This window comes from Paroedura picta, chromosome 1 (genome assembly GCF_049243985.1).
Source record: "Paroedura picta isolate Pp20150507F chromosome 1, Ppicta_v3.0, whole genome shotgun sequence".
Lineage (NCBI taxonomy): Eukaryota > Metazoa > Chordata > Lepidosauria > Squamata > Gekkonidae > Paroedura > Paroedura picta.
In genome coordinates this window covers 89,129,712-89,151,878 of record NC_135369.1, presented here as the reverse complement: position 1 = coordinate 89,151,878, position 22,167 = coordinate 89,129,712, and the positions used below count along the sequence as shown (strand labels likewise).

Here is a 22,167-nt window from a genome sequence, read left to right as displayed (position 1 = left end):
TCTCAGTTCAAATTGGGACCCTGCATGGCTGCTATGAATTAAGTGGCATTTCTGCATCTGATGCAGTGGCTATAGCTCATCAAACCACAGGGTTCCATAAATCTGTCAATCTTTAAAGTGCTACAAAACGCTTTAAAGATGGACATACGCTTCTGGGTTTTTGCCCTTCGTGGCACCACTTATATTTTGGCTCTAAGGAAAGCAAACATATTTGGGCAAAAATATGGGCTAGTTGTAGGTATGATTGTGTGCTTGCAGCTGGCATGAAAATCAGTTGGGCTTGAGAACTGGGGTCTGCCCAGTGCACTAAAAACAACAACAACAACTAAGGTATTGCCTATAAATGAATAATTCAGTTCCTTATACTGAGGAAAGTGACATAACTTGTAGGGTTCTCATTAGAAATGTCTTATCTACCAGCTAGAAGTAACATTTTATTTTCTCAAAACATAAACTGTATTATGGGCAAAGACTTCTAATAAACCTATGTGGTGAATCAGTGATAGACTTAGCTTGCAGAGCAATCTAGGAAATCAACTCCCTACTTAGCCATGCGATTCATGGTTCTTGACATCTCTGCTTTCCCTCATAATATGCCCCAACCTTACCCCAGTTCTGCAAGATGGGGGACTTTTGTTGTCTGTAAGTCTCTATGTTACTTTGACAGCCACAACTTAATTTCCTGAGCTTTACTGAGAAACCTTAAATTTTCTGCCAGACCCTAGTTTCCCTCTCATTTCTTTTCTGCCTCATTACAAAACTAAAAGAATAATTTGTGCCTTAGCTTAGACCGATCACAATCCTCCTGTCAAGCCTCCTTACACCTCCACTGTAACTGTCTTGCTACTATATCACTAATTCTTCCTCCTCCAGTAGAGGGTTTGTGTTTGTGTATATGTGTATGTGTTGTGAATTCTATCTATGGCTACATAATATAGTGACAATCATGGCCCTCTATGTATGTAGCAATGACATTTGGAGGGAGGGGGGAGTAAAGGGGCAGTGGCAGCAAATGTGGCACCAGAAATTAGTCTGCCACCCCAATAGCTTGTCATATAGCCCCAAACTCTTTAAAAAAAATAAAACTAGCCATGTTCAGAGAACTTTTGTAGTGAAATAGGTCATAAAAGTTGCAATTGACATGGGGAAAGGTGAGCAGAAACTTTCCCCTTGAAAACCAGTGATCTCCTCCAATGGCAAGGATTATTCTACAGGAAATATTCCTTTTTAAAACTTGCATTAATGAAGACAATTTCCTTGTAAAAAAATGCAAAGGAACCAGACAGCTGTTTATAGCAGTAGATCATAATAACATTTATTGAGCCTGTAGTAAGCAAAGTGATAGAGCTACTATGTTCTCACACAGAGTTTGCAGTTTTACTTCTTCAAAAAAGGTATTTCGCCTTTAATTTCGCCTCTTGAATTTAAGTGGAAAACAGTCTCAGCATTTTCCTCTGAGCTACACATATTTTCTGACCCCAAGCATCAAATATAAGCAGCATGTCTCAAAGAAATCAGTTACCAGCTACCTGACAGGATATGGCCATGATGGAACTTTTTATTGGGTGAGCTATATTAAAAATGGATGAGTAGCAAGCAGTACATGAGTTCTTAAGTGAGCTGTGACCTGTACTGAGTGCCTCACTCTGATGAGAGCCTCCAAGAAAGTGGCTGCAGACCCATGTTTATCAGTTAAATCCTTCCCTCCCCCCACATTTTATAAAATCTTCCCTATGGGAAGGTTGCACATCTTCCCTATTATGTGTATTAGACAGGACCTAGTTGAGCAGGACACCTCAGCTAAACACTTTACATCTATCAGAATGTCCCCACCCCACCCCCACCACCCCCATGGGAGGGGATATAAAGCCACACCAAACACACACATGGATTTAAAAAACAGAAAAAGGAAGTGAGTAATCGGATCATTTATACAGGCATTAGCAAATGAAAAGGTACCCTGCCTTGAGAGCTGGGGGTTTAATCACATTTAGTTTAACAAAGTCAGTAAGTATCTATCCTCCTTTGTCTTGCAAAGGAAGGTAACACCAGCTAACAAAACAGATGTTTTCTCTCCCTCAGACCATGGTCATCACTTTCAGAGAAGCAGGTTGGAATCTCCTAATCTTCTTCTTGAGGGCCTTTGAAGCTTTAATGCGACAGAGTTTGGGGATTGGAGGAAGAGGCTTGGAGGAGGTCTGAACAGCTGCCGATTGCCTGACTGAAGGATTGGCCCAGACCAGTTCATGCTCCTCACCTTCATCATAATAGTCAAGGGTCAGGCCGCTACTGTGGCTGCTGCCTTCTGAATCACTTTCACTGGACTCGCTGTCTCCAAAGCGGTTGGTTGTATAGTCGCTGACCTCTCCTTCACTGGTCTCAGCTATGGTGGAGTGGAAGAGTGAAGCACATTCCGCGGAATATTCAGAATGGTCAGATTCACTTTTTGCATAAGTTCCAGGACGAAAGGGGTAGTGGTGCTTTGAGTGAGACCTCAAGCTTACAGCACGCATGATCCCTGCCCTCTTTGCCTGGTGCCTTGGTGGAACCAAGGCCAAGCCACTAGAAAGACTGGCAACTTGGGTCTTTGCTGAGATTTCTACTGTGGACTGCCATTTGCGCTGTTTTTTCTTGGCAGCTGTGTCGATATAAGCTGCTTCAAAGGAATACATGGTATTAGCAGATGTCTGGTATAGTTCAGGCCCAGTGGGTACTTGAGGGACTCTAAATGGCACAGGATATAGACTAGATTCTGAGCAAGACCTTCCAGTAGCTTCTCCAGCAAAAGTTGGCCTCCTAAGAAGGTTCCTTGTTCTGTGTTGTCTCTGAGGAAGATTCCACTCGATAGGGAGCCTGGTAGCAACATGGTGAGCACTCCTTGGCTTTTCTGCATAAAAAGCCTGCTTCCCAGGCCTCATCACCTTCTCACTGTTTCTCCTCTTTACCTTCACATTTTTCATCTTAGAGTTAGCAAACCTCACCCTGACATGATGGGATTCTGCAGGGACAAACTTAGCATGAACAAATTCCCCCTGAGGCAATAGTTCATGACCTCCTACTTTCAGTGCACTGAGGCTGACAGATTTCTTGTGAGTTTTCTTGACTGGGGTCACACTGTTATTGGGGGGGCTCAGGCTAGAATCATCAGTTGCTAGCTGTGAACTAGAAGAGCTGTGCTCCAAGCTGCTTTCTCCTGCCTCTGTCAGAGGAGAGTCTCTTACAGACAAGTTGGCAGGAAAACAGCCATTCACAGCCGATGATGACTCTGCATGAAGCATGGTGTCTGTCTGCTCTATATTCATACAGTGTGTAGTCCCCTGCTGTTTGGCACATTCCCCTTCAGGCATCTCCCTTTGCAGCTTATCTTCAGCTTTGTTATGACGCAGTGAACTCCCTTGTTTTTCCAGCTGGCTGCTGCTGCTGTTAATTTTCACTCCACCAGCACTAGGGATTATAATGAGTCTCTGGTGCATTGTGGATGCCTGGTTCTTTGTTGGACCCCTGTCACCAGCATCCACCTGATTATTTCCTCTGTAGCGTGTCAGCTGGAGCAGTTTGTTGATGTAGCCCCCTGGCCTGGGCTCTATGACCGGCCGAGTCCTAATCAAACTGGGTCCAATTGCATTAGATGCCATTCTGTCAGGCAAAGGATGAGCCTCTGATTCTGGTGGTGGTCCCACCAAAGAAAAAAGTGGACTTTGTAAAGCTACAGCATGAAGTGGGCTGGGATAAGGATACACATCGTTCCCATTCTTAGAGACCAAGTCACTCTGGTATTTAGGGTCTACACAATAGAGCTGGATTTCCCCTTCTGAGCAAACCAGAAAGGACTTGGGGTCTGTTACTCTGAGGAATCCAGCATCTGCTGCCGTCAGTCTTTCAAGGTCACCTGGATGGAAGAATTTTTATTTATTTATTTTTAAAAATGAATGCAAAAACATATTAACATATAGCTATAATCAATATCAGACCAAAACCCTTTTTATCTTACTCTATAAGCAAACTTACTGAAAATTGCAGGAATTCTAAAATGTTATAGCAATGAGCATCCTAGTTCTACATTTTATTTGATTGATTGAAACACCACCTTAGTCATAATTGTCATAGATCAAAATATTATATGGTTTTGGTTATAACCAAACTTCCAAAAATAAACTTGTGAATCTCATCTGTGGATTTGCTCAAGAAGACATGTGGAACATGATATATATGAATAAGAATTCAGAAAACATTTCCATCTTTAAAATAAACAGTAACCTCAGAATGAACTTGCATGTCTGCAGGAAAAATTGAGATAAATTGTCCAAGACATATTTAGCAGAATCTGTCTTTTCTTGACTGGTGAGGGCTTGCTAGAAGAAAGAAGGGAATTTATTGGAAAGCTCATTAATGCCTCCTTAGTTAATGACAATTTTCTGATTAAGAAGCCCTTACTAGACAGTTATAGCTTTTTCAAATCTGCCCTATCTGAGGAAAGTAATCAAATAGAAGAAGAAGAAGAGTTGTTTCTTATATGCCGCTTTTCTCTACCCAAAGGAGGTTCAAAGAGGCTTACAGTCACCTTCCTGTTCCTCTCCCCACAACAGACATCCTGTGGGGTAGGTGAGGCTGAGAGAATCCTGATATTACTGCTCGGTCAGAACAATTTTATCAGTGTCGTGGCGAGCCCAAGGTCACCCAGATGGCTGCATGTGGGGGACTGTAGAATCGAACTCGGCATGCCAGATTAGTAGTCTGCACTCCTAACCACTACACCAAACTGGCTCTCAAATAGGAGGAAGGAGAGCATTTCCAGATCTTTCTGAAAGACTTATTTTTCCCTTGCCTCTTTTCAGTTCCGCCTTGAGGGATGCTTATGGAAGAAAGAAAACTTTATTTATCCTAGTGGCAGTCTCCACCTTCAAGAAAACACATAAACTTATTGGCAGAATTTTATACAATGGAATTTTGTTAAGATACCAGGAGTATGGAGTTGCCATTAAAGGGTCAACAATTAGACTGAACAAAGAAAGCAGTTATTGCCAGTTAGGAATTTGCATCTTGGTAGTCTATATTATCACCTATGCTGTTCTACATCTATGACTGGTACTGCACAGGGAATAAAGCCCATCTTACTGCTCGTCAAGTGGCAGGGCAAATTCCCATGCCCCCATGGCATTGGTGCCAGTCTGGCACTGGCTGAGGGCTTCCTTGAATCAGGCCTGTGGTCTCCCCATGGCAAGGTAATGCGGGCTCTTCTGAAGTCCATTTCGGGCTGCGGCCACCATCAGCAGCCATATCAGGCCAGACCTGTGTGGACGGGGAAGAGCCAAGCCTGGAAGGCCTCCCGGAAGGGAAAAAGAAATGCCTAGTTGGCTCTGCAGCACTTTGCAGTGGTGCAGAGCCGAATAGGGCATTTAAATTTAATTTTTTTCATGAAACTGGGATTGTGTTGTTACACAATCCCACTTTTGTGAAAATAACACCCTACCCCCACCACAGAACCTTTCCACCCCTGCTCCCTGAAGTTCCCTAAAAGAACTTGCAGATGTCATCTCTGAACCTCTGTCCATTATTTTTGACACTTCTTGGAGAACAGGTTAGGTGCCAGACGATTGGAGGCGGGCAAATGTTGCCCCCATCTTCAAGAAAGGGAAAAAGGAGGATCCAGGTAATTATCGGCCCATCAGCTTGACATCTGTACCCGGCAAAATTTTGGAACAAATAATCAAACACTGTCCTTGAGCAGCTGGAACAGAGAGCTGTGATTTTTAAGACTCAGCATGAGTTTCACAAGAACAAGTCATGTCAGACCAACCTTATCTCTTTTTTTGAGAAAGTGACTACCTTGCTGGATCAGGGGAAAGCCGTGGACATGGTTTATCTGGATTTCTGTAAAGCTTCTGATAAGGTTCCACATGATATTCTTGTTCACAAGTTGGTAAAATGCGGAATGGATCCCAATTCTGTCAGGTGGATCAATAACTGGTTGACAAATCATACCCAGAAGGTACTTGTTAATGGTTCAGCATCTTCTTGGAAAAGAGTGACAAGTGGAGTTCCCCAAGGATCTGTCCGGGGACTTGTGTTGTTCAACATATTTATAAGTGATTTGGATGAGGGATTAGAGGGGATACTTTTTAAATTTGCAGATGATACTAAACTGGATACACAACTGAAGACAGCAACAGAATACAGGATGATCTTAATAGGCTCGAGAAATGGGCTAAACCAGTGGTCCCCAACCTTCCTTCGGCTGGGGACCGGCAGGGCAACTGCCGCGCCTGCGCAGCCGCGCCCGCACAGCACGCATGTGCGAAATTGCCACGCATGCACAATTTTGGCCGCGCATGCACGATGCGCGGTGCGGCCCTGATTCCCTCTCCCCCCCCTCCCGCAGTAAGAAGCTTCCTGGGCCACAAGCTTGTGGCCTGGGAAATTTTTTACTGCGGGGGGGGGGGTGGGGGGGGAACCGTAGCCCAGCGCCCTGGCCTTTGCGGCTCGGCACCGGGCCGCAGACCGCAGGTTGGGGACCACTGGGCTAAACTGAATAAAATGAAGTTCAATAGGGACATATGTAAAGTTCTGCATTTAGGTAGGAAAAACCATAGATACCAATATAAGATGGGGGAGACTTGTCTTGGCAGTAGCATGTGCGAAAAGGATCTAGGAGTCTTAGTAGACCATACATTGAACATGAGTCAGCAGTGTGACTCAGTGGGTAAAAAGGCAAATGGGATTTTGGGCTGTATCAAACGGAGTATCATGTCCAGATCACAGGAGGTGATGGTACCACTTTACTCTGATTCGGCCTCACTTGGAGTACTGTGTTCAGTTTTGGTCATCCCAATTGAAGAGGGATGTTGACAAACTGGAATGTGTCCAGAGGAGGGCAACAAAGATGGTGAGGGGTTTGAAGACCAAGACATATGAAGAAAGGTTCGGGGAGCTTGGTCTGTTTAGCCTAGAGAGGAGACGTCTGAGAGGGGATCTGATAACCATCTTCAAGTATTTAAAAGGGTGCCATATGAAGGATGGAGCAGAATTGTTCTCTCTTGCCCCAGCGGGACAGACCAGAACGAATGGGATGAAATTAATTCAAAAGAAATTCCGTCTAAACTTCAGGAAGAAGTTCCTGACAGAGCGGTTTCTCAGTGGAACAGGCTCCTTCAGGAGCTGGTGGGTTCTCTATCTTTGAAAATTTTTAAACAGAGGCTAGATAGCCATCTGACAGAGAGGCTGATTATGTGAAGGCGAAGGGGTGGCAGGTTATAGTAGATGTGTGATTGGGATGTGAGTGTCCTGCATAGTGCTGGGGGTTGGACTAGAGGACCCATGAGGCCCCTTCCAACTCTTATCATTCTATGATTCTATGATTTTATGTGGAGGCAGAAATCGCGGGTAGATGAACCTTTGCTATACTTTGCTATTGATTTTTATTTTTTGTTATTAACTACTTAAACAATTTACTGCAGAGGCTGTATATGTTAATATTTTAAAGTTACAGACATGCAATTCAAGTTTTTAAACATGTTATTGCCACCAGTTTCTTAACTACCGTGTCTCCTAAGTTTCATCAGGATATGAAAATAATCACCTGTAGAAACAGGTCTTGGCCTGGACCTGGTGGGAGTTCCTGAAATATCCGGAGAAGCCTTGATTTGGTATTTATCACTAGAATAGATTCCTTGCTTCTGGAGCTGGTTGTGCACTGTGGGTTCATCTGCAGATCGGGGACGGTAGTCAAAGACACTGAGACAGGTTTTGGGGTGCTGAGAACTGGGCAGCAGACTGGCATAAGAAGAGGAGATGGATTCACTGAAGACGGATGTACAGGAATTGGATAAAGAGCAGGAGCCACCATCACTCAATTCATAGAAGCCTGCAAAGTTAACAAATATATATATCAGAAAGCCCCCATTGGGTTCCATTGCATACAAGGGATCATGTTTTGGACATTTAGACACAATGTTAGTATTTACAATCTATGTACAACACCCAGGAAATGAATCTGCCCATTTTACCTGAACTGGGCCTGCTGTCACTGTCAAGGTAGTCAATGGAGGTCTTGCTAACATCCAACTTTAGCTCACTAATTTGTTGGTCCAGCTGATCCAGGTGGCTTTTCAGTCCAACATCTTGTCTTCTCAGACGTGACTATTAGCAATGGGAGAGGGAAGAAAGAATTTTAAGAGTTTAAGATTTAAAGACCAGTTAGTGTGTTTTATTCTTTTGCAACAAAATTAATCTTTAAAGAAATAGCACATTCCTGAAAATGGTTCACTGCACAGGACAATCTAGAGGCACTGGGTATAAACAATTAAAAGAAAATGATATCTCTAGATATGCAGGCAGTCCACAAACCAATATATCTGACACCTACATAAAGCAATGTACTATTTTCTATTGTTTCTCCATTCATCCCCATTTTCTTTGTCTGTTGGTTGTTAAACTTTCATACCACCCAATAATGTTAACCTCCATACTAGACAGACACAGACAAAACCTCAAGGAAACTATAGGAGCAGCCACTGAGATAATATAAAGAGTTGTGACTGAAAAGGGAAAATGGCTCTAATTTTTGGATTTCAGGTTGAAGTTAGCAAGCTTCAAAGAAAGAAAGCACAGTGCTGATTAAAATACTCCATAATCTACCTCAATAGGTTAAGTTCTCTTGCCCTCACTGGAACATTTGGAACTATTTCAATTTCTATGAAATATTCACTTTCCTAAAGAGAAAGCATTCATAGACATCAAAAGACCTAGAGGTCAATAAAGCCACTGGACCTAAGTGGCCTTACAACTTAATTGCAGTGGTTTAAACTTTAAATCATTTCTAGATCAAAGACAAAACTATTTGTATGTTACTGTTCTATAACTTGTTCTTTTTTTAAAGGAACACTAAAATTGTTTAGCAGCAGATTTCCAGATTAGGTTTTCTATCCTAAATTTAACTGAAAATAAGAGGATTGGGGGATCCATCTTTCACATTTCAGGAAGTCAAATATTCAAAAGTGCTAAATTCTAATTAATATTATACCACAAAAAGAGGCTGCTGATTACTCCGTTGGTCCCTGAATCAGCATGCTATCACTAGGCAATAAAAATGTATCAAGCCATAACTGGGAATATCTAGGTTGAACTCCATGAAGTTTACTAGTCTGTTTAGGGCCATTCATTCTCAGTCTGGCTGATTTGACAGGTTTGTTCCAAGAACCCTGTACTCCATCCTGAGCTCCTTGAAAGTCAGGCAGATAAAATTGTAATTGAAGAAACATCATTATATAAACTGTGTTTTTGATCCAAAGCCTTGTTTTCATTTATGTGCTGTTTATCCAATTGTAGATGTGGGCCTCTGCTGTGGATTCCTCAAGCCCTAGGTGCTTTTTGGTTCATTAGATACTGATCTTGCATGAGCAGAAGCTTCTAATGCTGGAGGAATGTGCTTCACAGCAGAGGAACACCTCTTCACTGTAGCCCAAATGAAAGCCAGGCTCCAAAGGCAAGCCTATGTGTTCATCCACAAATCATGAAAAATTTGCTAACCTGCAAAACTTCCTACATCTACTGCTGCTCCTTAACACCAGCTCTGCCAGCTGTCTAGAAAACACAAAACTCAAGCTAGGTGATGAGAGTGGCCAAATACACCTTTAAAATGTTATTCCTTGCTCAGAATCGTAGCTGCCTAAGAAACCATTTGGAGGGGCAAACTATCCTACACTGAGAGAACTGAGTTGGTCGTCATCATTCTGCCACGTAGTAAAGAAAATTTTATTACATTTTAGGTACAGATCTATAGCAAAACCCATGGAAGAATGCAAGCTAAACTGTCATTTGTATTAATAACACTCATCTGTCACTAATATCTATGTTATGCCACAACCCCCTGAGCATTTATACAACAGTGCTTTACAAGAAACACTGTCTCCTGAAGTTTCCTTCCTGTGGGGTATTACATATGTTACTGGGCCTGTTCTAACAAGTTTGCATTAGCCCACCATCGTTTGTTGCACTTCAAAACCGGCAGCTAGAAAGCTAGAAAGATACAGATTTAAAACTTCTGCATTACCTTTCAAGATTCCCAATGTTGTTTTTAAATGGTGGAAAGGGGGGGGGAGTACTTTATATTTACCTTCAGGAAGTCCCAGAGTTTCGTTTTCATGGCTGGAATTAATTGCTTAATGATTAATGTTTTGCTAGCCAATTCCTCCCTTTGTGGTTTCTGATTAATGGCACAGAGGCCACAAAGTGTTCAACAAGCCTCCCAGGTATTCAAAAATAATTTATTGCTTTTCTAGACTGGTATGTCCGTGATTTTTACAGTATTTTAACCAATATAGCATGGTTACACCAGCCTTGCTAACTAAGTTGACCAGATTTTAACATTGGTAAAGCGGGACACCATTGACCGGGGGGGGGGGGTCTTGATTAAAAATTTGGTCTCTATGGAGCAACAAAATTTTTCAGAGAATGCATAGAATGCAAAAATATTATTGTAATATATATATATATATATATATATATATATATATATATATATATATATTTACTTGCAACATTGCAATTTTCCAGGTGCCCCCAGATGTTCCTCCAAAAGTGGGACAATCTTGTCACCTTATTGCTAACCCTTTCATTGTCTCCCACCACTGAGATGGAGCTTGCTTCTGGGAAATACCACGCTTCTCATTAATTTCTGAAGACCAAACATGGTATATATTCATTCATCTGAGTCTTGGGCATCCCCAAATATAATCCTTAAATTGGAATAATAACAAGAGTCTTGGGACATTTTAAAGATTAACACATTTTTACTCCAGCGTAATTTTTTGTGGACTAATGTCCACTCCAAAAACTCTAAAAAGAAAGTATGAATAGTATCAGAGAACATAGGCATTGCTTTACTATTAAACAATTCAGATGTGAAATCTGTAAGGATGCATTGCTTTGCAAGTCAACTGAAGGCCCATGTCAGAAGCATCCAGCAGTATGTGAGCCAAAACCCCACATGCTCCACCCCCCCCCCAAAGTTCAGTAGGATTTTGAGAAAGTCTGAAGTCCTTTATACCCTCAAAGGCTGTACATCCTAACATGCTTGCCTCAACTATGATTTTTGTAAAGAGCTGTTTAAAAAACTGTAGAACATTCTGCAACAGTACATGTATTTGGAATAAAGCATCCCATCTATTACCAGAATGACATCACATATATTAGTGTAGCTCATGGTGCAAAGGTCATAGCTATAGCTAGGAGACCATTTTAAAATATCTTCTTGACAGAAGCTTTACCCCTGACTTTTGTAGGTTAACAGTAAACCTTGAAAATGTTGCTTTGGACACTCCCCCCTGCAGCTGAAAATTCTCCAGTAGGAAAGTATTAAATGCAAGAAGCTGCATTGTACTAAATCAGACTATTGGCATACCTGACTGGCAATGACTCTCAGACAAAGTCTTTCCACAGGTTCTGAGATCCTTTTACCTGGAGATCTCAGGGATTGAACCTGGGACATCCGTATGAACACACACATGAAGCTGCCTTATACTGAATCAGACTATTTGTACATCAATGTTAGCATCATCTACTCAGACTCGCAGTGTGAATCTCCAGGGTTTGGGAGGAATGGTGGTAGCTTTCATATCACCTGTAACATGATCCTTGAATGGGAGATGCCAGGGATTGAATCTGGGACTCTGGTTCGGCCTCACTTGGAGTATTGTGTTCAGTTTTGGTCACTCCAGTTGAAGAGGTATGTTGACAAACCAGAGCGTGTCCAAAGGAGGGCAACAAAGATGGTGAGGGGTTTGGAGACCAAGACATATGAAGAAAGGCTGGGGGAGCTTGGTCTGTTTAGCCTAGAGAGGAGACGTCTGAGAGGGGATCTGATAACCATCTTCAAGTATTTAAAAGGGTGCCATATGAAGGATGGAGCAGAATTGTTCTCTCTTGCCCCAGAGGGACAGACCAGAACAAATGGGATGAAATTAATTCAAAAGATTGAATCTGGGACCTTCTCCACTCCAAGCAGATGTTCTACCACTGAGCCACGACTAAGTTTGGGCCCACCTCTAGAAAACTGATAAAAACAACTTTAGAACACAGCTGAACTTGCAGTAATTTAGCTCCCAGTTTCTGGATCATAGATGGACAGTATTCTAACTTCAGGGTTAGGAGGAATTTCAGCGACTTCAGCCTCTCATGTCATTGCTGAGGTTCAAAAAACTTCCTACAAAAAGTTTGCACAACTGCTGAAAAGACAGAAACCTAGAATGGTAGAGTATAGAGGAAGTAGTGAGCAAGCTCGGGAGACCAATGCCCTGGCAGCAAACTGAATTTCCTTATGCGACAAACTCTGGTGCTCAGTGTTGAGGAGTGGAGAGAAGGTAGCAAGTAAAGGAGGGAGCAGGTGACTAAGTGAGTGAGTGACTGGACGTGGGGCTGCAGCTATCACCACTACCAAGCCAATTTTTCTCATGAAATACCCATTATGAAGCTGCAGTTGCTCCTGTGGGATCCTTTATTGCTGGATAAAATCAGAGTCTAGTAGCACCTTTAAGACCAACAAAGATTTATTCAGGGCATGAGCTTTCGAGTGCAAGCACTCTTTGTCAGGTACTCGAAAGCTCATGCCCTGAATAAATCTTTCTTGGTCTTAAAGGTGCTACTGGACTGATTCTATTGTGCTACTTCAGACCAACACGGCTACCCATTTGAATCTATCCTTTATTGCTGGGTTTTGGATGGAACCAGCACAAGTGGGTTTCAGGAGAGCAGGCACAAACTGGCAATTAAATATATGCAAAAATGGTTAAAGGCAAAGGCTCCATCCTCTTCATTTCAGCAAGCAAAGAATCAAACCCTCTTTGAAAAGCCACCATTTCCCAAAGCTCATAAAACCACCATGGCATCCTTACAGCTGTATCCCTGCATTTTAGTTCTCTGTCTTATTAATTTTAATTCTCTATCCACCCTCTGCTGAGTCTGATTTTTATACCCCCTCCAAACCATCAAAATTGTTGAGTGCAATCATCCCCCTTCCCCCATCTACATATACAACTGAAGTATTCAGGTTAGCAGATAGAGAGACGCTAGCAGGCAGGGGCTGCTTTGAAACAGGAGGGAGGGAGAGATCTCTGAACGATTTGAAGCCTCTCAAATATCCAAGAGGGTGAACCATCCTTCAAATTGTTTCCTATGCCTGTGGCTTGCCTTTTTCTGCCACATGACTCTGACAGCAAACTAATTGGTAGGCAATGTACTAAGCTGTGGAGCTAGGTCATGTGAAGACCTTATGATGATAAATGGTATGTCAAAATCAGTCTTGTCTCCTCTGGGTGGTAGCAGGGCCTCAGGATGAGGTCTTTCACATCCTTTTGTTTAACTGAAGGGGCTAGGGACTGAACAGGGGACCTTCTGCATGAAAATCAGGCACTTTACCTTTAAGCCAGACCTTTGTTGGCTCTAACTAGTAGCTCATCTCCACAATCACAGGTTTCACATCATCTGCTCTCTAATTTTTGTAACTGGAGATGCTGGGGATTGAAGCTGGGGCATTCTGCATCCAAAGCAGAGCTCCTGCCACTGAGCAACAGCCTCTTCCCAGCTAGATAGTGTACTGAACTCTGAAATTGCACAAACCTTCATTGTAACAGAGAGTAGACAGATGGGCTGGGATAAAGGTGAGAAGATAGGATAAGGAGGTTATTACCAGTTGACGACTATTAATTGTATAACATCATCAGTAGCACTATATAGAGTGACTGCGAGTGCTATGGAGCCTGCCCAGACTTTTCCTGGTGCCTGCTTATTGTCTTTGGAAAGTGGGGGAGGGGGCAGGCGGGGCTTTTGCCCAACAAGGCTTCTGATTGACCACTGAAACTTTGACTGCAGATATTTTTTGGCAGCAGCTGATGAAGAGGGGGAGATGATGTAAGGCAATGAACTTTGGAAAAGGATGTGACCTCACAGAATGGGGAGGGGGGGTCTAAGGTTGCTGTTGTTTCCACCCTTGTACCAGTTGTGAGAGTAACAACTATAGGCAATCCCCTTCTAACAATGAAGTGAGTCCATATAGTTCTTATGATTCAAGTAGAAATCTTTGCCATTCCCAATAAAAATGAGAACACAGTGAGCTCATCTTGCAAACCCTGCCAAATCTTGATAACATAATCCTCCATTCTGATGTCTTATTTGGAACTGGAACAAAATACACACACAAATGAGCCACTGCAGGTGTCAAACAGGAATGGATTGCTTTGGTCAGAGGTCACTGGGTGTTTCTGTTAACCTCACTGGCCTTGAGCAAGCAGTAAATGCCTTAAATCATATTCTCCTTTGGGCAGAATAAAATAAACTGCAGTCATTAGTTAAAATGATCAATGACAGGTAATCAAGTGCTTGGTAGTGCACTTGTGCTGCCATTTTTACTCTAATCAAGATATGCTTACTTCAATGTTTCACAAGTGGGGCTTAAGCATCCCTTGAAGGTTAAAGCCAATTTTCACTCTGAGATGATTTCTGATAAAATTGCCTACTGTTAGTGGAATACCCTTTGTGTTTTCACACCTGATTGATAACTGATGGCCAAGGCTGACACCAATAAGGGGGAGGAGAGAGTTCTGAATTAACTTGGTGTTTACTGAAGTGTGTAATTGCCAGTACTGGAGAGATTAAAGTCTATAACATTTTGATTGCATTCTTTTCTCTTTTTTTCTAGGAAAGAGTTCCAGTCCTAATGTAAGGAATAGAGGGAGTGGGGGCTCTCCTACCACAAAAACATACAGAAGTAAAAAAAAATTAGGGTGATACCATGAAAATTCTATCAGTTTTTCCTTTAATGGTATATTTTGTTCCAACAACATCATATGTAAGAGCTGCCAACTAAAGTTTGTCTTGATCCTTTTAAATAATACATACAATTATGAACATTTTACATATATATTCACACAACATATGTCAGATGTATGCTCCTTATGGAAATATTCATCTGCATATTATAAACTACGGACACACATACATACAATATTTGAAAGCAGGGGTGGTGTAATGGCTAAAAGTCTACGCCTCGAGAAAACCCCCAATGCACACGTTACCTTAATCACAACTTCATTAGTCTTAGGCAGGTCACTGAACCCCAGCATCAATGCAATGTAATAATAATACTGATTGTACAGATTTGTTACATATAATGTCAAGATAAATGTGTGTGTGTGTGTGTGTGTGTGTGTGTGTGTGTAAAGGTAAAGGTATCCCCTGTGCAAGCACCGAGTCATGTCTGACCCTTGGGGTGACGCCCTCCAGCGTTTTCATGGCAGACTCAATACGGGGTGGTTTGCTAGTGCCTTCCCCAGTCATTACCGTTTACCCCCCAGCAAGCTGGGTACTCATTTTACCGACCTCGGAAGGATGGAAGGCTGAATCAACCTTGAGCCGGCTGCTGGGATTGAACTCCCAGCCTCATGGGCAAAGCTTACAGACAGCTGCCTTACCACTCTGCGCCACAAGAGGCTCTTTGTGTGTGTGTGTGTGTGTGTGTGTGTGTGTGTGTGTGTGTATATATATATATATATATATATATATATTTCTTTGTTTTTAATCACAAAACAAAAATCCTACAGTTTGCAAGTAAAAACTCTAAAAAAAACCTGCAAGACTGATATGAAAGCCATCATCAGAAAGCAATTCACTTTTTCAGGTCTGCAGATAATCCACAATCATGCCACTTCTGTGATTATATTGTGTGATTATTTTATAATGTACATAGTGAGCTATTGATGAACATTGCATTAGTGATATTGTGTTTTGTGTATTGTTATATTAAACAATTTCAAAATTTTAAATAAGAAATTATTTCAGTCTAACACTCTGTTTATTTTTTTTAATGTAACCTTTTTACTATTGCAGATTAAATGACAAGTTGTGAGTGAGATATTGTACACCAGTCTGACAAAGAGTGCTTGCACTCAAAGGCTCACGCCCTGAATAAATCTTTGTTGGTCTGTCTTAAAGGTGCTACTGGACTCTGATTATATTGGACACCAGTTATGCTCTCCTAAGGCCCTATTATCCTTAAACTAGCTCTGATGCTACAGGCACTGCAAATCTTTAAACTGGGTCTGCACTGTGTCAAGAAGTCGAGGATTCTGCCTGCCATAAAACTTTCTTTTAATCGCCTTCAATGTGTGAGTTCTAGTGTTAGGAGAGGCAATGAAACAACACTGTCTATGTATATTCAGTGCTTTTACTGCTAGTAGTCTGCACATTAATAAATAAGTATGCAAGTTAACAATGGTTATGTGTGTTTCTGCCATCTTTGGATGAAATGGTTGACCTAGAAGAGCTGACCCTCAGTAGAGGGAGTCCATATAAATGATCTTCAGTACCCTTTCTGTTATACCATTTTTGAGTCGATCATTTTATTTTAATCCAAGTATTCTTTGATAGCTGGACTTGCAATAATAGGAAGTAAACAACAACAACAAAATGACAAAAACAAAAAATGAGTGCCATCAAGGTGCATCCCTAAAAAACATCCAGCAGTGCTCAGTGCATGGTATAGATCCATGATACCAATCCATTTATATACAAAACTGGTTCAATCTATTGGATGTACACTACATCAGTTTATACTGAAATAAATTTTGTTCATCTCCAAAGTACTATTGGACTTCCTGTTTTATTTTGCTACTGCATATTACCATGGCTGTCCATCTGGAATTAACATTCTACAAGCCTATCACTGATAAACTCCAGATAGTAAGGCTTTCGGCATGCCTTTGCACTATTCTTCTCCAAAATAAAATGGAAAGAGATGTGATTGGCTGCTGTCACTGCCTAACTGAGGTAATGGGTTTAAACCAGTGGTCCTCAACCTGCGGCTCACGGCCCGGTGCCGGGCCGCGAACGCCATGGCGCCGGGCCGCGGCTCCCTCTCCCCGCCCCCCCCCGCAGTAAAAAACTTCCCAGGCCGCAAGCTTGCGGCCCGGGAAGCTTCTTACTGCGGGAGGGCGGGGAGAGGAAATCAGGGCCGCGCCCGCGCATCTGCGAACGCGCCATGCGCGGCCAAAATTGCGCATGTGCGGCACTTTTGTGCATGCACGAAAGTGCTGCGCATGTGCAATTTCAGCTGCCCATGATGCATTCACGGATGCGCGATGAGCGGGCATGGCCCCCGCATGCACGGTGCGCGGGCACGGCCCGCTGCCCTGCCGGTCCCCAGCCTCAGAAAGGCTGGGGACCACTGGTTTAAACTACAAGTACAACGATATAGGCTAGATATCAGGAAAAAATGTTTCACAGTCAGAGTAGTTCAGCAGTGGAATAGGCTGCCTAAGGAGGTGGTGAGCTCCACCTCACTGGCAGTCTTCAAGCAAATGTTGAATACACACTTTTCTTGGATGCTTTGGGCTGATACTGCGTTGAGCAGGGGGTTGGACTAGATGGCCTGTATGACCCCTTCCAACTCTATGATTCTATGATTCTATAACCCTAAATCAAATTTTTGGATTCAAGGCAGCTAACAGTGTTGCTGTTAAAGACTTAAAAAGTACACATTTGTTAAAACATTCTGCAGAGCAGCCCAATTGCTTCTGTATGCCAAGTTCAATCATTTAGTCAGAAACAGCAAACGAGCCTTCTCCTCATCACACCCCCCAACAGACTATAATTTTAACTCTGAAATGCCAGAAAACCCAGCCCCAACTTCTGATAACTTTACACATCTAAATTTGTGCAGAAGAGACTATAAAAACTTGATCATAAAAGGTTCTAACATGCCTGAAATATGGAAGTTCTCCCATGAATACGTAGAAGCATTCTCAATTAATGGAAAAATTCTAAGAAGAGTCTAAGAAAATTCTAAGAAGAAAAATTCTATGAAGTTCCTGACAGAGTGGTTTCTCAGTGGAACAGGCTTCCTCGGGAGGTGGCGGGTTCTCCATCTTTCAAAATTTTAAACAGAAGCTGGATAGCCATCTGACTGAGAGGCTGATTCTGTGAAGGCTCAAGGAGGTGGCAGGTTACAGTGGATGAGCTATATGGTTGTTAGTGTTCTGCATAGTGCAGGGGGTTGGACTAGATGACCCAGGAGGTGCCTACCAGCTCTATGATCTAAGATTTCTATGCAGTTCACTTCAATAATGTTACTTCCAAGGAGTATACTGTAGATATGTTTTGGCCTGCCCTTTTTCCCCCCACTTTCCTCCCACTTACTGCCCCCCCCCCAGCAGGTAAGGGATATTGGGGAACTGCAAAGACCTTACTGAAATCTCCCTTGGGGAACTTACTGAGATTTGCCAAAGCCAAAGCTAAGATGATCTTTTTAAAGGATCTGATGCTTTCTTAAAAAAAAAAAATCAAGTATTTGCTATAACCAATCAAAGGCAATTTATTTCCCCATGCTTTCTCACTGACACCAGATGCAAGGCAAGGCATTACTACATGGAGTGAGAGCTGTTTCATCGTCTTCCTTCATAGAAAGCCATGTCTACATGACAGCCAGACACATGCACCATTCTGTCACTTTAAGCGTAAGTGGGAGAGGGTAACGTTGCATAGCCCTTAAATGCTGAAGATGCAGGGATTCTTCCCGCATTAAAAAAAAAGACTTGTAGTGAAGAGATTTATGGTGGCATAAACTTCCCTGGACTGGAGCCCACTCCATCAGATGCTGGGCTCTGGTCCACAAAAGCTTATGCCCCAATAAATCTTTGAGGCGTCACAAGACTCCTCATTGTTTTTGCTTCAGCAGGCTAACTGAGCTAGACCTCTGGAACTGCTCCTTATTCACAGGGCGGTCTCTTGTCCTGCAAAACTGCTTCAGTGAACACCTTGCTCTAAATGCACAGGTTTACACCACCCTTCTCCAAAGGGCTCCCAGCATGGGCAATTTTTAATGATTTAAAAAAACTTCTTACTTTTAAGTAATAGTATGTTTAATGTACAATACTGCGATTTTATCTGATGCTACCCGTCCTGAGCCTATTGAGAAGGGCAGGTTATAAGACCAAATTTCTTATTATTAAAAAGTGCGATAAATAGCAAGCGTCAGAGGCCGTATCCTTCTGAAGCGGAGCAACTAACAAACCTGGGACGAGTCGATGTCCCCTTAAAAGCTATTCAGAACGGGCGGGGGAAGATCCCGCTGCAAGGATTCACGAACACTTCCAACCCGGCGCTCGGTTGAGCATCCGACCACCCCTTTCCTGTCCCTGCTGCGGCCGTTGTCCAGGGACCGCGTCTGCCGGAGGCGTCCGCCCGCCAGGCAGGGTCGCTTACCAGTTGCTCCTTGAGGGCAGCCAGGGTGGCCTCCAGCCGCTGCTCCTTGCTCTGCGCCGGGCCGCCTCCGGCTGGGCTCTGCATGGCCAAGGCCCCGCTCACCAGCGCCCGCTGCCTCTCGCGCAGCACCTGGAGCTCCTGGAGGCCGGCCAGGGCGGCTTGCAGCCTCTCGCTGATCCGGCAGCGGTCCCAGCCGCCCGGGCGCCGCTGCTGCTGCTGCTGCTGCCTGGCCGGGAGCATCTTCTCCGGCGCCTTGACCCCGCTGCTCAAGCCCAGGCCATAGGGGCCGCCCTCTCCCTGCGCCTCCGCCGGAGGGAATGGAGCCGAGGAGCCACTGCGGCTGGGAGGGGGGCGGCGAGGCGGCAGCTCCACACCCGCCTCAGCACGGGGCAGTCTCGGGCCACCATCGCCAAAGGCGCCGCCGCCGCCGCCCAGCCAACCAGCGCGCCTCTTCATTCATGGCCTCCCGGAATCCCCGCCCCCTTGTTGGGAAGGTTCCTCGAGGCGGCTGGAGGGGAGCGGGACTCTCTCAGGGTTGACGCCAAGCGGATCCCAAAGAGCGCAGGTCGGAGCAGCCGAGGCATGCTTCTGCTAGGGAGGAGGATGTCCCTCCGTTCTGGAGCAAACATGCTCCGGATTGCATCGCGACCCTGGTCAAATTTTGCTCGTTCTTCGACTTGCAAAAGCAAGTTATTCTCTGACTTCCAGATACCCCTCACCTTGGCTACAAGCACCTCGGAAAGGAGTATTATTGGGGAAATAAATAAACAGGTTACTTCTGAGATAAATAAGTAGTTTGGCCGCGTATCCAAGAATGAGTTTAGGATTGACAGAGCATCTGTCTTGCATGCAGAACGTTTCAGCAGCTCCAGTTTAAAAAGGAAGCACTGAAGGCAAAGATCGGAGCCCTTGGCTAGCTGCTGCCAGATTAAGCAGTATCAGGCAAATGGTGCAACAGTGACTCATCCACAAGGACAGCTTCAAGTGTAGGATTGTTCCTTAGGTGCTAAACTCCCCCCCCCCCCAGGTCGCTGAGGAAAATTCATGATTCAGCACGTATTCAATCTGAGTTTGCATGTCCAAGTCAAACACTGTTGTACATTACACACACACATACGCTAAAGCATGAATTATGTAAAGTTAGGATTAGGGTAGGTTTTACAGTCTGGATCTGTCAAACAAGAGGAAAAAGAGGGAGCCAGGAAAAAGAATTTATTTCTTCCCTTTAAGACTCATCTCTACAAAGGGGGTCTTAAAATCAAATCAAGTTTATTTATACAGTCATAGACAGGAAAGGTCTTAACATCAGGAATGTCCTATGACACCTATGAACCAGGAATGCAAATGGTTATTCCAATGGTCTCCAAGGCAGCATTGGATTCCTGCTGTATTTTCTACAAACTAAAAGGGCTACCCATCTGGGATTATAATTATTTTGAGACATCTCCTTCCTCTTGTTTAAAACAAGTAAAGGGTTGTTCCTTTTCTCCGAATACTAAACAATGTATCTTATAATAAATAACAGTGAGAGCACAACTGAATTCCCTAATATTTTGGAAGGAGAACATTTTTTAAGCATTCTGAACATCTGTCTTTTAAATTTATTTATAATTTTATATACCACCCCTCCCAACATAGTTGGCTCCTGGCAGTTTACAATCAGGGAAGAACATAAAAATATCACTAACACTAAAAATATCATAAAACATACAATAAAATCCAACAATATCAATGTTGCAAAAATTGAAAAAAAATTTAGAAGAATCAAGATGACAGAGATAACAATTCTCAGTGGCTCAATGCCCTGGCACCAATTCACCACGGTGTCACCAATGGGTAGATGTAACCCGGGGGAGATTGTACCATAGTTCTGGACATGTCTAGCACTCAGTCCAGAAATCCAGGGGGCCCCTGCACCCAGCCTCAACCAAATACTTGGTGGAAGAACTCCATTTTGCAGGCCATGTGGAGCCCTGAAAACTCTGTCAGGGGCTGCAGCTCTCCTGGGAGCTCATTCCACCAGGTAAGGCCCAGATCTGAAAAAGCCCTGGCCCTGGTCAAGGCCAGGCGTGCCTCCCAGGGGCCGGGACAGCCAGCAGATTCATACCCACAGAGCGAAGTGCCCTGCAGGGGGCATAAGCAGGTAAGCGGTCCCATAGGTAGGTAAGACCAGCACATAGCCTTAAAGATCAAAACCAATACCTTGAACTTTATCCAGAAACAAACCGGCAACTAGTGAAGCTGTCTCAGCAATAGCTGAACATGGGTCCTCCATGATGACCTAGTGAGGACTTGCGCAGGTGCATTTTGTACCAGTTGCAGTTTCCGGATCAAGGACAAGGGTAAGCTCACATACAACGAGTTACAGAAGTCTAATGTGGAAGTGACTGCTGCATGGAGTACCATGGCCAGATGTTCAGAGAACAGGTAGGACGCTAGTAGCTGTGCCTAGCGCAAATGGAAAAATGCCATCTGGGCTACCTTGCTGACCTGTGCCTCCATGGACAAGGAGGCATCAAAAATCACCCCCAAATTCCTGGCCAGGGGTGCAGGGTGATGCAACAGACCACACTTTTAAAAAGCTTAGAAGTGCTGTGTAAACAGATACAGGGCTGTGAACAGGAGTGGTTTAAGTAGCACCAGAGTCAATTTAAAGATTTGTGGAGCCCTTGTAAAATACAATTTGGGCAGGAGCAGCTTGATCGGAGGCAGAGCCCCCCCCCCAGTGTAAAGAGGTGTCATTCCAAGTGTCCTTAAAGAAGAAAAAGGGGGGAGATATAACATCCTTATCCATTGTTGCTCCTCTATATATTTATGAAACAGCCTGGGGGGTGGGACGTGTCTGGCTGTCCAAGTTAGAATAGGGCCAATCAGGGTGCAGCCAGCTTTGCCCTGATTGGCCCTGCCACTGCAGCTCCC

General features: G+C 43.6%; 1 protein-coding gene across 1 annotated transcript; it reads right to left on the bottom strand.

Annotated features, from left to right (window-relative positions):
* Positions 1 to 1,293: 1,293 nt before the first annotated feature.
* DACT2 (dishevelled binding antagonist of beta catenin 2) lies at positions 1,294 to 19,845 on the bottom strand. The gene is made up of 4 exons (XM_077347153.1): positions 19,249 to 19,845; positions 8,004 to 8,136; positions 7,577 to 7,861; positions 1,294 to 3,889 (listed from the first exon to the last, which is right to left on the bottom strand). The coding sequence occupies exons 1-4, from the start codon at positions 19,702 to 19,704 to the stop codon at positions 2,079 to 2,081; spliced, it is 2,685 nt and encodes an 894-aa protein (XP_077203268.1). The 5' UTR covers positions 19,705 to 19,845; the 3' UTR covers positions 1,294 to 2,078.
* Between the last annotated feature and the right edge of the window lie 2,322 nt (positions 19,846 to 22,167).